This window comes from Myotis lucifugus, unplaced genomic scaffold (genome assembly GCF_000147115.1).
Source record: "Myotis lucifugus unplaced genomic scaffold, Myoluc2.0 scaffold_66, whole genome shotgun sequence".
Taxonomy (NCBI): domain Eukaryota; kingdom Metazoa; phylum Chordata; class Mammalia; order Chiroptera; family Vespertilionidae; genus Myotis; species Myotis lucifugus.
This window is the reverse complement of record NW_005871114.1, coordinates 4346676-4361759: the sequence shown is the minus strand read 5'-3', so window position 1 is coordinate 4361759 and position 15084 is coordinate 4346676. Positions and strand designations below refer to the sequence as shown.

Below are 15084 nucleotides of genomic sequence, written 5' to 3'. Positions count from 1 at the left end.
CAAAAAAAACACACAAAAAAACACAAAAAACTAGAAGAGAAGGAGGATGAGGAGAAAGGATGAGGAAGAGGGAAGAAAGAAGGGGAGGAGGGAAGGAAAGAATGAAGGAGGGAAAAAGGATGGACCGTGGGACTGATCGGTCAGACCAGTCTGATCATTTTTCTAAATTAGTGGTTCTTTACATGCCAGTATTTCTTAAGCTGCATTGAGCTGTTATGACAATAACATGAAAGGATGTGGGTTTTTCCACTTTGATGGGGAAATACATCATTTCTCATTTTAGAGTTTCTTTCTCCTATGTATTCTTTTGAAAACTTTCCCATTGGCTTCTACTTGAGTGTACTACAGTCTGAAAAATTGAATAAAGAATTGGAAAACTCAAACATTAACAGAAAGATCATGGATAGTCAGACCTGCCTAGCTCAAGAGCCTGTCTTCTTCCCCCTGGACACACATGCCCATGGTTGTGACTGTATGCTGCATACGTGTAACTGAGTCAACTTATTAGCTAGTGAAGCAGATGACTGTGTGCAGGACTGAATGAAGCATGTTGACATTTCATGCGGTTCCTGTGACTGTGACTTTTAGGTCCCCGTGGGTCAAAGCGGACAACTGTTGACCTAATTAGTGTGGAGCCAACCCATTCCCAACCCTCTGCCAGATGCCCCAAAGTGGCAGTCACGTAAACATAGATCAACAGCTGTCCTCAAGCCCTTGGAGTCTTGGTAAAGCCAAAACCCATCGCAAGAGGGCTCAACAGGAGGCTAGAGGTGCTCCTGGCCGCTCCCGGTCAGCACGCGCCCTTGGACCTTTCTGTCTTCTGCTTAGCTACGCCTGTGGCCAATTTTAGCGACTGTTGTTCCCCACCCCAGCAGCATAGGCCCAGGTACCTTGAGTTTGGAATAGCCTTTCTGAATGTATTGTCCACATTTCTCATGTTCCCCTGTGGAAGCGTAAAATTTACTCCACCAGTCAACGATTTCTTCCTCCTGAAGAAAGACATGTCAAGAAGGAAAAATCTTTAGTGATGACCAAGATTTCCAATCAATGCAGGAAAACTCATATGTAATAGGCAATAGAAATAGGTACTTCTGAACCCGAAACAGGCAAGATTACATGACTTTTGTTTACATGTACAATAGATAAAGCATTCACGACTCTTCTAGAAGCTGGAGGTGAAACGATCCTTGGCTAATAAAATGTGTTCGGCATTACTGCCCACAGCTATACTAGATGATTTTCTTACATCCTATGGATGCAATCAATTCATCTGTCTGTTTTTACTTTTTTATGCTCTGGACTTCATAGTTGCATATACAGATAATAGATTAAAAGAAAACCTTCAACATAGGTTTTCTACTATTTCATTTCCCTAGCCCCTTTAGCTGGCAATGCCTTGTAAAACAAAGCGCACTAATCTAAGAGTTGGAAAAAGTGGTTCTAATCCAAGTTCTATCCTTTACATTATACGCCATATCCTCCTGTTATAAGCCATACAGCTTGAGCACATCCTTTAATCTCTGAGCATCAGTTTCTTCGTCCACTGACTGGGATAATAACTCTACCTGTCTCCATCTTCAGACGTAAATAAAATCATTATTTTTGTAAATAAGATCATTAGGAGAAAGAGCTTTGCAAGTGATAAAATGCAAAACAAAAGTAGGAAGGTGCTATGGTTCATTTAGACCAGGGGCTCCCAGCCTATCCTTGGAGATTCTGACTCAGTCAGCCTGAGAGAGACCTGGGTATCCAGTATCTTCCCTAGGTCCCCAGGTGACTCCAATGCACAGCCAGGGTGGTTTAGCTGGGTGGTTCTTAATTGGGCAGAAGAAACAGCACATCAGAGTCATCTGTGGAACATTTTCAAACTGCCAGAGGCTATAGTTTATAGAAGCTTCTGTAAGTCTCAGATTTATAACAAACAGATCCTCATTACGCCCACCAATTGCTTATTTTAATCTACCTATGAAAGAGTGGTGAGTGTCACCTAAATACAGTGTCACCTGCAGCACAGTTTCCTACGCAGTCTTGGGGGAAAGAAGAAGGAACACTCGAGAAAAGCTACTTTTTATCTGTGTACAGTATATGTACGTACACACATACACACACAGTTATTTCCCCGTTAGGGGTCAGTAACCTACCCTGCATTTAAAAAAATTTTCTTTATATATCAGCTATCGGCAGAAAATATAGGAATCTTAACTCTAGTACAATATATACAACAATTACCTTTTCTGTCAGCTGCATCACATGTATGGGCAGGAAGAGGGCAGACCACACAACAGGTCACACAGATATGAGGCCCCATGAGCATTGGGTTGAAAGAGAAAGAGAGAAGGAGGAATTATTCTCATGCACGCTTTATATCATCAACATTCTGATGGACCATTTCAATTATTCAAGATGATCATAATTCAACAGATCTTACTGTTTGTTTGTTTGTTTTTTTCTGAAAATGTGCAAAGGGTTATAAACAGTGTTAAGCTGAAAGGCTCAGAGGGAGCCACCGCATCCCATGGTTACAATCTCATTGTCGGCAGCACAGTGGCCACACAGGAGGGGCCCTGCAGCTGCTCATCTTCCTGCCCCAAACCTCCATTCCATCAGCCCCAAAGGGATACCCCCAACTTAGCCTAATTCTTTTCCCTTCAAACACTCTTTCACAAGGCATTCATGTCTAGCAGGACCCCAATATCATCCTGTGGGCACTTTTTCTTGGTTTTTCCCCGCACCTATATTATAGCACCAAATACATATTCATTCGTCAAAATACATATTCATTCGTCAAAATTACTCTAAATGTCAAGTTTCTCATGGGCCCAATCCTTCCTTTTGAGTTTCTGCATGGAGCACATCCAGGAGATGAGAGCACAGGGAGCTAGGATGTTGGGGCTTCAGTTTTCTCTTGGCACCTGCTGCAGCGTGCCCTTGGGGGCAGTTGGAAGGATTCTTACCCAGCCCCTCTCTCTGAAATCCTAACTTCAAGTTCATCTCTAATGTGAGGAGAGAGCAGCCCCTCCCAACAGGCGCTCCCTGCAGCTGCGTGGGTGGCCACAGGGCTTCTTCCGGCTGACTTGGTTCAGTACACAGAATTGCCAAGAGAGGCAGAGAGGCAGGTAGACAGAGGTAACACTTCTTTCTATTAGATTCAAATCAAAGCGGGATTAAAGGTTAAATTGTCACAGCCGAATTGAGATTTTGGAGCGAGATTTTTATGCCCAAAGTGCTTTCACTTTCTGAACAGTTCGTGAATTCAGATTTTCAGAGTTTGTTTATTCACTTCTATTTTTTGCTTCTCGAAATCATTTCAAAGAAGAGAACAGTTCATGATTGAAACGGCATTATTGAAAACAAGCTGCTGATTTTAAAATGTAGGGTTAATGTGGGAGAATTTATTCATGCCGCTTGCTCATCAGTTCATATGGAAAAGGAACTGAAGCAAACCACTTGCTTTATCACATCCAAACAGAAGATTCTCCCTGTTGGCTTAGGACAATTGCATTTGCTTAAAGATCACCTTTCACTCCAAAATCTACTAATAGAAAGAATCCAAAAGGAGAATTCAGGACTTTAGACGGAGCCCCCGCAGCCCCAGGCAGCCTCATGCATTTTCTTATCATACATACATGCACTGTCGTTGGAGAAACCATTTTGCCGAGTGCTGTTGACATACTGCTTAAGCACTGGAATTGGAAGGCAATTGTTGAGATGCCACGTAGCAACATCCATGTTATCTGGCTAGCACTTACCAATTTGCCCTGAAGACTTACTTCTCACTTTTCTTGTGATAGTGCTGAGCCCATTGGTTCAGAGCTCCTACAGTCAATCACAGGGTCTGGGTCTCTGTGAGGGCGAGACTGTCACCCAGAGCCACAGCCCCCAGCTCCCGTCAAGGGCACAGTTAGTTTTGACCCACCCCCTTGATTGACCCATATAAAAGGCTTGAATTGGGTTAGTGGTAGATGTTACATTACATGCTCATCGCATGTACATGTAAGTCATGCCTATCATGCATGCATGTACATTACATGCATGCATGTACAAGGCTACATGTACATGTCATGGAGGACATCAGCAAGCTTATTACTGGCTCTTCCAAAGCTCAACTTTACTCATCAGACTGCAGAGATATGCAAGGCCTTCCCTGATGAACCGGTAGAGGCAGTTTTTTAGAGGAGATTCCAACCAGTCTTTCTTATCAACACAGGGAACCTCAACTGGGTGTTAGGAAAGCAAGCTGATCAAAGGCACTTACAACACGGTGGGAAAGTACCCACCGATGACTGCTGCTGCCATCCCCCAAAGGCTAGGTTGCCATTTAAATGCTATGATGTAAACTGAACTTTCACAGTGTGTTGCTACAGTAACCCAGTCATCTGTTAACTATTTTTAAGAAACGAATGAGAATAGTGCACAGATTGGCTTTCTTCTTCTTCTTCTTGACCCTCCCACCCCCATACCTAGGCCTACTGAGTACACAGTGGGCACAAATAAGAACTGATTGACGACGGGAGGTAAAAAGGCTGGAAGCAGATTATAGAGCAGGATCTTAAACTCCTTTTTTTCCAGAGTGTCGTAAAAATGTTCATAAAGGATCTTAAGTGTATCATACTTAACTTCTCCCTAGGCTACTACTGTTTTATGGGGAATGTTTGGGGTAGTTTACAAAGGGAGCCCAATAGTTTTGCATATTGGATACTGTCATCTGCGATGGTGGAGGAATCTCAGGGAATAGAACCCAACACACTGCTACACAGTGCTGGCTGTGGAGACCACATTTAACACGGTCCAATTGGTGAGTTTAATGCAGTAGGAAGGAAGTGGCCTTTTTTTAAGGCACTGTTTATGGACATAACACATTAAAATGCAATCATGTGCATTTTTTGGCCAGTTTGCACCTTAAAACATGCTGTGAAAGCCCATCCTACATGCCAACAGAAACAGGGAGATATTTGATGTTTTCTTTTTTGTGGGCCAAGACCTTCCACCGCTTCCCCCCACCCTACTCATACAATTGGCTGAATGGTTTTAAAATAGGATCCTGAGTGAGCATTTCCATCAATTTCTTGACTTCAAAACCACAGTGAATATAAGAATCGGGGATATCCCATACACTGACAAATAGGGCCATTAAAAATCCATGACCCTTCTGCTTCATGTAGGGAAAAAATTGGTGTGCTACATGCATCCATCTTCCCAATGTGGTAATGCTATAAATTTGCACTTGAAATTTCTTTTGCTAGCAAATGATATCCCTCAGACTGCCCACACCAATGGTTCTCAGACCTGCCTGCAAATTAGAATCACTTGGGGAGATTTTAAAATATACTGATGTCTTGCCCAGCCGGTGTGGCTCAGTGGTTGAGCATCAACCTATGAGGTCACAGTTTGATTCCATTCAGGGCACATGCCCAGGTTGCAGCCTCGATCCCCAGTAGGGGGTGTGTAGGAGGCAGCTGATTGATGATTCTTTCTCATCATTGATGTTTCTGTCTCTCTCCTTTTCCCCTCCTCTCTGAAATCAATAAAAATATTTTAAAAATGCAATACAATAAAATATACTGATGTCAAGGTTCCTCTTGGAGGGTGGGGCCTGGGGATATTTTAAGTATCTGGGGTGACTGAGGGTAGAGGACATTAATCCACAAAGCATCATTATAACTTTTGATGAGTGCAAGATTCAGATTCTTTACCTTGGAAAGTTGATCGTTATTATTTTAATTGCATTGAGTGCTTGTTTGACTAAATTCAGCAATGCTTAGATACCTGGAAGATAAAACTGATGTTATTCAATGGCCAGTTCTGAAGCCTACCTTCGAAGCCAGTAATGGTTTGGTGTCTTCTATTTCAATAATGACGTCCCGGCAGGGTGGGGTAGACATAAAGGAGGCTGCAAGACAATTTCATAATCTAAGATGCTTACGAAAATACAGTGATGAGTCTACTTCAAGTTCAAGTTTAACAGCCACAGAGTGGATGGTAGAGTTTCCTCCTGGATGAGACTACTGAATGGAGAGGAGCACACTCCAATATAGAAAATAACCCGACAATTCATCACTTTTCCCAAAATATGATAAGATTTTAGACATTTTCAGGGGACTATATGGCCCATTTTTATTTTCATTTTTGCCTTAGACAGTTAGCCCAGTGCCTATACACAGCAAGTGCTCAAAAAAGAATTATGGCAATACATGTCTTTCTTTAGAGGATGCAGAAGTCGGGGGGAGGGTTGGGGAAACCTACATCTAAGGGAGCCTCTTTTTCGTAGAATCTGTTCTAAGACACAGAAAAGCTAAGCAGGGTGAAGAGCTGCACATTTCAGTGGCTCAGTCAGCCCTGGTTGTTGTAATATAAGCATAGGGAAATGGCACACGCCCTGACTTTATGTAATTTCCAGACTATTTGTGGCTCTGGATTTGGGGGTTACAGCAAGGACTCAGGGGCAGCCCCCAGGCTCACTAGGTTGGTTCAGCTAAAGGGGTGCCAAAGCTTCAGCCTAGGGTGAGGGTGAGGGTGAGGGTGAGGGTGAAGGTGAGAGGTAAGTTTACCCTTTATGGAAGAAGCATCAAGCAGTCAGACATTCAACAGGAGACCAGAACCCACACAGAGCCAACTCTGCCAAGCCAAAAGAAGTCTCTGCATGACCCACTGGGCAACTGACAGATAGGACATTAAGGCGTGGAGGGAAGACACATTTTCTAGGTACCTACCATGTGCCAGGCAGTGGGCTAAGCTCTGCACATATAGGATCTCATTTAATCCCTCAACAATACTGTAAAATATGTACCACTGTCCCCATTATAAAGATTAAAAAGCAAACCCAGTCTAAGAGAAAGCAAACCACTTGCTTTAGGTTAAACATTAGTGGAAAGTGGAAATAAGTCATCTAGGTCTGTCTGACCCCAAAGTTTTCGTTTTAAGCATCATACATGAGCCCAGAGCAAACACTCAATAAATGTCAGAGAAATGATCAGGGCGACACTGGGGCGGCAGGGCAGACTGACATTTATTGAGTATCCAGGACACACCAGTTGCTATGCTAGGTCATTGTGTATCCATGTGGCACCCCCAGATGCATCAGCAGTCTCTTCGCTTCCAAGATCGCTCCCCACAACTGGACAACTGCAACAGCCTAGAATGTGACAGCTAGATGGGCAGCCACATGGGAACACAACTGTATACAAATTCCTCCTTATAGTGTTAGTTCTCCACTTTCCCATCTTCAAGTAAACAGGGTCTCAGGAATAGGAGGAAAAAGTTATTCTATGTGCTTCCAACATTAGGCCAACCAAGTACTTCCTCAACTCTTACCCTAGCATTATTGATTTTAAGAAAGTACCAGGTGAATCTAAAATAATAGATTCCAGTCTTGGGAACATTATGCTCTCCATTCTCCTTAAGGATTTTCCTCTTTGGGGCTCTTTGAAGCACTGGCCACAATCTATATTCATCACATAGAATCACTACCTGGAGACCTCTGCCTCAGGCCCAGCCTGTCCCTGAGCAATAGACACAAATAGGTCCATTCAAGTGACTTGGGCCAGAGCAAGTAGGCAGCGTTTGTAACGATTTCATATATTTGCATCAAAGAACTTTCTTTCATGAAAGCAGTTGGAAAAAACGCTCAGGAAATGGTTTCTCTCCATTTAGTAACCTCAGATAAAACAATGCTTGCAGTTTAATCCTTTTTGTTATAAATATGTTGCTATTTTAGGCACTGTCAATTCAGCACAAAATGCTTTGCCTGGGAAATTTATGGATAAACACATGTAGGGTTTTGCTCAAGGGTGACTGTGGGTTTTATTCTTTCCTCCTCTCTGAATCAGGGATGCAGGATGCTTAGGCCCGCAGAGCAGATGAGTTCCAGAGGCTCTGTAATGTCCATACCAAACCTTATGGAAGATTCAATAGAGCTGGTTAGCGGCCCAGCTGCTGAAACGGAAGACATCTGCTTCAGACCTGAGGATACCAGTGACCAGCTGAATGAGTGCCAGATCTCTGTGGGCTCTAATCTCCTGAAGCCAGGGGCCCCGGGAGTTCGTTCACTGAGGCAACCCGGTCCCCAGGCCCAACACAGTCCCTGGCAATTGGTAAGGTAAAAACAAGTCATTATTGAATGGACAATAGCAAAATGCTATTCATTAATTATTTATTATGAAACTCTAAGGTAAGTATCATGCCCACTCTATCATTTACTTATTAATTATGTGACCTAAGGTAAGTCATTTAAACTCAGCAGGTGCTATTCTTTTCTTGATGGATAACAATGAATAATACCCTTCAAAGTACATCTCAGCAATGCTGGGATGCATTAATGAGGTGGAACAACAGGTCAAAGGCAATTTAAAAGAAAAATCCCCTCCAAGTGTGCACATGAGGCGTAGAGAGGAGGGCCTTGTATTTTGCCATCAAAATATTGACCCCGCCAGGTCCAGCCAGCATGGATCAGTGGTTGAGCGTTAACCTATGAACCAGCTGGTTGCGGCTCGATACCCAATCAGGGCATATGCCTGGGTTTTGGGCTCAATCCCCAGTGTGGGGTGTGCAGGAGGCAGCTGATCAGTGATTCTCTCTCATCGTTGATGTTTCTCTCTCTCTCCCTCTTCCTTCCTCTCTGAAATCAATAAAAATATATACTTTAAAAAAATATTGATCACTTCAGACTGCAGTCACCCACTTCCTTGTCTAGCTTCCCCTCTGGACTAGAGAAAAAGCTCACGCAGCACTCAACATTTCTGACAAAGAAGTCTTCTGTTCATTCCAGAGCAGGATGCCCCTGAAGGTGACAGCTGGAGCACTGGGTCCCCCCAAAACGAGGCCAGGATTCACGTCTAGCTCTGCCACATACTGACTATATTATCTTGGGAAAGTTACACAGCTCACTCTAACTCAAACTGTTTCCTCATCTGCAAATCTGGACAATGAACACTTACCTCGAGAAGGTTTGCAAAGATTAAGTCAGATCATGCACGGAAAGTCCCAAGTGCTATTTATAGACTTCACTTTACCTTTGAGGTGTGGCACGATATCCTCCTTCCCTGCATACGGGTCACAGCGAAAGCGGTCCAGGTGGTCGATGGTGCACTGGCCCACAATGGGCTTCCGTCCAAATTGCCTGTGATCGATGACCTTGATCACCAGCGGAGGCATGTACAGTTCCTCTTTGGGCAAGAACTGGGGGTCACAGAGGTAAGCGTCACTTCTCTCTACAAGACCTGACAAGAGCATCTTTGCCAATAAACACCTCCCAAAGGACCAACCCAGGATCTTTTTGTCCATTTGGCACAGCCCAGGGGACTCGCAGTTAAGTAGCTCAGTAACTGACACGCGAGGCGAGCAGCACACGCTTGAAGGCATGGACTCTGAGCCAGACCACCTGGGACGGACAGAATCCTGGCTCGGCCACTAGGAGCCGCATGACCTCAGGGAAGTTTCTCTGCCCCAATTATCTTCTCAATAACAGTAGGGTTGTTGAGTTAACACATGTGAAGTGCCTAGAATAGTACCTTAGTACCTGGCTCTGCTCTGTGACAGGATGTGGAGTTAGCATTTAGTTGGAATATAAAAATGCTCACACTAAAACGGAACCTTCAAGGGAAATAACTGTGGCTTGGGAACCTTTTAGGCCTGGGAGTTCAGTGCCAAAACGGGATGCTCATTTTTCCTTGACACCTCTCCGTTCCCCCATGTGGAATTTGGTGGCCTTGGTGACACTGATTGGGGAATCATTGCTGGTCTCAGGTGGATTTCCACCTCTGGGCTTGCACAGGGACGGAAGAAGCTGGGGTCAACTGAGTAGCTTCCCTCACCTTTGCCGACCAGGACTAGATTCCAGACTAGAGCTTGGGGTGGAGGGTAGGGCGGGGCTGGGGAGTGGACACGGACAGGTGGAGTGGCCTGGCAGCGATCACTCCGGGATTCTGCCTTGGAGCACCCAGGTGGTTGTCCATCTACACCATGTAGGGGAAGAACATGGGCTTTGGTGTTGGAGGGACCTAAGTCCAAACTCTAGCCACCCACTTGCTAGCTGTGTGAGTCACCTAACCTCTCCGTTTCCCCCAGAGTGAGCGTAAGAGGAGGGAAAACGCCTGCTCTCTACAGGATTAGTGTAAAGACTAGATGCAGGGAGTGTGCATGCAGCTAGCACGGAGCTGTGGCTGCTGCTGTAGTCCTGCCACTCACTGCGGGATGTGGGTAAGACATTTCCCCTCTCTCAGCCTCAGCCTCCTCGTCTATAAAAGGGGAACTTAATCCACAGGACCCTAGAGTTCAAGGGCAGGTATGTTGGAGACACCAAATGAGTGGGCTGGGGAAAGGAACAGGAAGGTTCTGGACCTCCTACCCCATCAAACTGAAGTGCCTTTATTTTTATCTCTTTTTGTATAGTAGAGTAAAACAGGAAGATTCTTCTCTTTTAGAAAGTTAAGGATTGTGGAAAGACTGAGCGACCTCATCTTCTTCCAAACTATTCTGTGTCTACGATGGAGGACTGTGAACCAGAGCTGACGCTGCCACATTTCTAATAACTAGAGGGTAACTTCGACTCAACAAAGTAGATGTCATCACAGGGGTGCCTGGAGGTGGGGCCCAGGCCCAGGCTGTCAGGATGTGGCCCCATTACCCCATGTAGGTTCCTCCGTGACTGCTCTTCCCCAGTCAGCCAGTCCCTATGTGGAGGTTCTGGTCCCTGTGCACCTGCAGGGCCACAAGGAGGGTTAACTTTCTGCCCTCAGGGCATTGAGCAAGGGCCTGTCACAGTGGAATAGATGGCAAGTTTACTGGAGCAATACATGAGTATTGTCATAGATAGTTCTGTCTCATTGGGGTTGATTGAAACGTTAAGAAGCCATCACGGCAGTGTAAGAGTGTAAGGGGGAAAAGGCACTGCCCAGTGACTCCAACGCAGTTTTTCTATTTGCTGTCAGACTTTGGAAATATATAAACTACGTGTAGGTGGAGATGTCAATATATTTTGTATTTCAAATAAAATCCAGCTACGCAGCACACATGAACGATTACAGTCTTGATACTGTACCACTTTCATGAAGAGAACAGAACCCGGAAAGTTGGGTGTCTTCTTAAGGTTTTTGATGACCACAGACTCTACCCTCTCCCCTCCACACTCCACAATGAGACTGGGGGATGTGACAGAAGCCATCTGGTAGCTCTTCATATTTCTTAAGCCCCAAGCTAGAATCTAAGAAAACAACGTAAAGAGAAGGGAAGACAACCCAGCATATTAAAAATAATATTCAAAAGAAAACATTCTTTCTTGATACCCAGTCAATTCTTTAAGGGTGACTTGTGCAGATTTGCTAAAAATCTCTGAGAACATTATCCTAGAAAGCCTGCAGGTCATGCAACGGAGGCGGGCCTGCCACTCCTCCTGCCTGAGCTGCTGAAATAGCAGAGCAGCTGAGTGCAGGAATCAAATCCTGGCTGTGCCATAGAACAGGATGTGAACTCTGGCAAGTTGGTTAGCCACTCTGTGTCTCATCTATAAACAGGACTGATAGTTTTATCTCTCCTAGGGTTATTTTGAGGATCAAGTGTAAACTTCTTAACAGTGTCTGACATGCAAGCATTTAAAAATGACAGGTGTTGCTTAAAGCCATCTGCCTCAGTCTTTGGGAACAAGAGCAAGACAGCCTGAGAACAGAAATCCCAAAGTAGCTGCTGCTTGACTAACAAGGCCCCTGGAGTAGGCCAGACCCTGTCCATCGAGCTACTCGCTTGGCTCCATTGGCCTGTATCTGCTCCATTGTCTGACATCTCACCATTTCCATTACTCCTTTCCCACTCTCCATCTCCGCCTCCCTCTGGGGTCCCTTCCTCTCTCTCTCTGTACACACAGGCTTGCTGTTTTGAGTCAGTTTTCTCTCTCCCAGTTCTTTAGTTGACACGGGAAACTCAGAAATCTATTGACTCATAGTAAATGAGAACTCTAAAGTCCCTCAGTAATGCTAAAATTGACCTGTTCCTGTTTCTCTGACAAGCTTCCATTTCCATGAATATTTCAAAATTTGAGGCAAATCTATAATAATAAAAGTGTAATATGCTAATTAGACCAGATGTCCTTCTGGACAAAGTCAGGGCTGCAAGGGAAGCCCAGGTCCCAGGTGCCAGAGGGAAGTCGGTGCTGGCAGCCAGGGGAAGGAAGGCCTACTCTTGCACGAATTTTGTGCATCAGGCCTCTAGTTCTATAATAAATTGGAGACAGCAAGATCCCATTTCCTATATGAAAGATTCCAGTTCTATAGCCATATCCATTTGATTTGATCACAAATCACAGAGAGCAGCATACCTCAATAGCAGTGAGCTGAACCACAGGCCGGATCCCCTGGGGGACCATGTATAGATTTGGTGCCCTTTGTGAGGGAAGAATGGGAAGGTTGGAGCCATCCTGTGAAACAAAGATGCAAATGTCAATGCCAACTGTGAGTTCAAGTAAACAGTGCATGGAGTTGTTAACAGAATTTTAAGCAGCTACTCTGAAAGCATATATGAGTGAGGACTCAGCAAGTACCCTGTGTCTCAGAATCAGCTCTGCAGTTACAAGGACGTCCCCACAAGTCTTGTCTCCATTCATTACTGGGTACCAGAGAAGTTTGGGCATGATGTCCATTTCTGAGCTTAGTTTCACCAGAGGAGAGCACATGCTTCGTCCCAAAAATTCATCTTTGCCCTAGAGAAACAAGCAATCCTTTAATTCCCCAAACAACATCCCTACACATCTCCATCAATCCCCAAAGCTATCTTAGAAATTCTAAATTACCTACCACTTGATCATTGTCAAAAAGTTCGATGACAACTTTGGGTGGGTTCTGTAGGACTGTTTGGGGTTCCCCATAGATTTCAATTTCATCAAATATAATGGTTTGGTCCCATGTGGGATTCAGAGTAGAGTGGATGATCTCCGTGGTTTTACTTCGATGGAGGAAGGAGACATGAGCATATGGGTCTAAAATTGAAAAAGAGAGTAACAGTGGGGTCATGGAGAAAGTCTGAAATCGTAAAACTCCTAGAAGTAAACATAGCTCCTTGACATTGGCTTGGCAATGATTTTTTTTTTTTTAATTTGTCACCAAAGCAAAGGCAACAAAAGCAAAAATAAACAACTAGGATTACATTAAACTAAAAAGCTTCTGCACAGCAAAGAAAACCATCAGCAAAATGAAAAGGCAACCTGTGGATGAAGGGATAAAGAAATGTGGGATATTTATAGATATGGATACATATACATACACGATGGAATATAATTCAGCCTTTAATAAACAGTAAATCCTGCCATTTGTGACAATATGGATGGACCTCGAGGGCATTATGCTAAGTGAAGTAAGCCAGAGACAGAAAGATATTACATGGTATCACTTATATGTGAAATCTCCCCCAAAAAGTCAAACTCATGGAAAAAAAGAGAGAAGAATGGTGGTTGCCAGGGGTTGGTTGGAGGGGGAAGTGGGAGATATTAGTAAAAGGGTACAAATTTCAGTTATGAGATGAATAAGGTCTGAGGATCTCATGTATAACATGGTGACTATCTATAATAATAAACGCGTAATATGCTAATTAGACCAGACAGCCAAACGACCTTCTAGATGTCCTTCCAGACGACCTTCCGGATGAAGCCATGGTGGTGGGGCCGAGGCAGAGGCAGTTAGGGGCGATCAGGCAGGCAGAGTGGTTAGGGGCGATCAGGCAGTTGGGGGAGATCAGGCAGGCAGGCGAGTGGTTAGGAGCCAGCAGTCCCAGATTGCGAGAGGGATGTCTGACTGCCAGTTTAGGCCCGATCCCGCAGGGGTCCTAGATTGTGAGAGGGTGCAGGCTGGGCTGAGGGAACGCCCCTCCTCAGTGCACGAATTTCGTGCATTGGGCCTCTAGTAGTTGATAACACTGCATTGTATAATTTAAATTTACTAAGAGAGTACAACTCAAGACACACACAGACACACAAAAGGTAAATATGTGAGGTGATGGACATGCTAACTCAATTGTGGGAATCCTTTCACAATGTATACGTATATCGAATTGTACATTTTAAGTATAACTTTTTCAATTACACCTCAATAAAGATGAAAAAAGATAAGAAAAAATCCATTTCCTCTCCATGCTAAATAATTTCACAAAAATTTTTTGCAATTGCATAGAACAGACCTATCTAAGCATAACCTAATCTCTAAACTAAAGCTGTTTTACATAAGCCAAAAGAGTACTTGGTTTTTAGCATTGTAGCATCATATGGATGGAACTCTTTGATTTTGCTCCAGCGATATATCTTATATTTCAAACTGCAAGGAATGTGCTTTGAGTTTTATGCAACTTCAGCTGAGAATTTTGATAGGATTCTAACTTTGACTTTCAATGATTGAGTGCCCCCTGCTGGCGAATATTTGAAAATGTCTTCAAAAGCCATTTCGGAGATGCGTATTATGGGGATAACTTTGAATGTGCTCTAATTTGTAAGAAAAGGAAATCATTCATATATGCTTGGGGGACACCTCACATTGATGTGAGCTGCCAGAGTGTCAGGCCCCTGCTTTAAGAGCTGTTTCCATAGAAGGCCCAGGCAAGCTCTGCCGGCCTTCAGGTTCTGAAGTGGAATTCAACAGCACAAACCCCTGGATGGCAGGACCCCTGACCTTTCCCCCTCCCTCACCCACAGCCTTCTCCTTAGAACCAGTCCAAAGGTGACAAACTAGCTGAGCTGTCAGTGTGAAGCTTCATGGTTTGTTTTACGGTGCTGGGGATTTAGGGAGTAGGCAGCAAAGGAGGTCTGGATGGACTCCAAACTGCTTCAAGCCTATGCTGTAGGTAAATAGGCAAATTTGTGATCTTTTTGTTAAGTTGAGAGAACCATATATATATTTCTATATATGGTCTTATATGTATATTTATGATCTTAATTTACAATCAACACAAGAGTCCAGGGTATATGTATGCAGCTATGTGTACAGAGAAAAGAAACTGCTTTCCTTCTTGGTGCTTTTCATTACTTAATCAATGAATGATTATTAGTATGAAAAGGCCACGTATGTTCTGTGTATCTCCAGCATCAGTAACAGTGATCACCATTGAACTCAGTGC

At 44.0% G+C, this 15084-nt stretch overlaps 1 protein-coding gene across 1 annotated transcript in view; it reads right to left on the bottom strand.

The window, feature by feature from the left end:
- Window positions 1–15084, bottom strand: part of MYOF (myoferlin) — a 141162-nt gene that overhangs the window by 26923 nt on the left and 99155 nt on the right. The window contains 8 exon segments of the mRNA XM_006090021.3: window positions 891–989; window positions 2230–2241; window positions 5814–5890; window positions 9009–9174; window positions 11036–11197; window positions 12305–12403; window positions 12527–12685; window positions 12780–12961. Of these exon segments, the coding sequence (XP_006090083.1) occupies window positions 891–989; window positions 2230–2241; window positions 5814–5890; window positions 9009–9174; window positions 11036–11197; window positions 12305–12403; window positions 12527–12685; window positions 12780–12961 (956 nt within the window).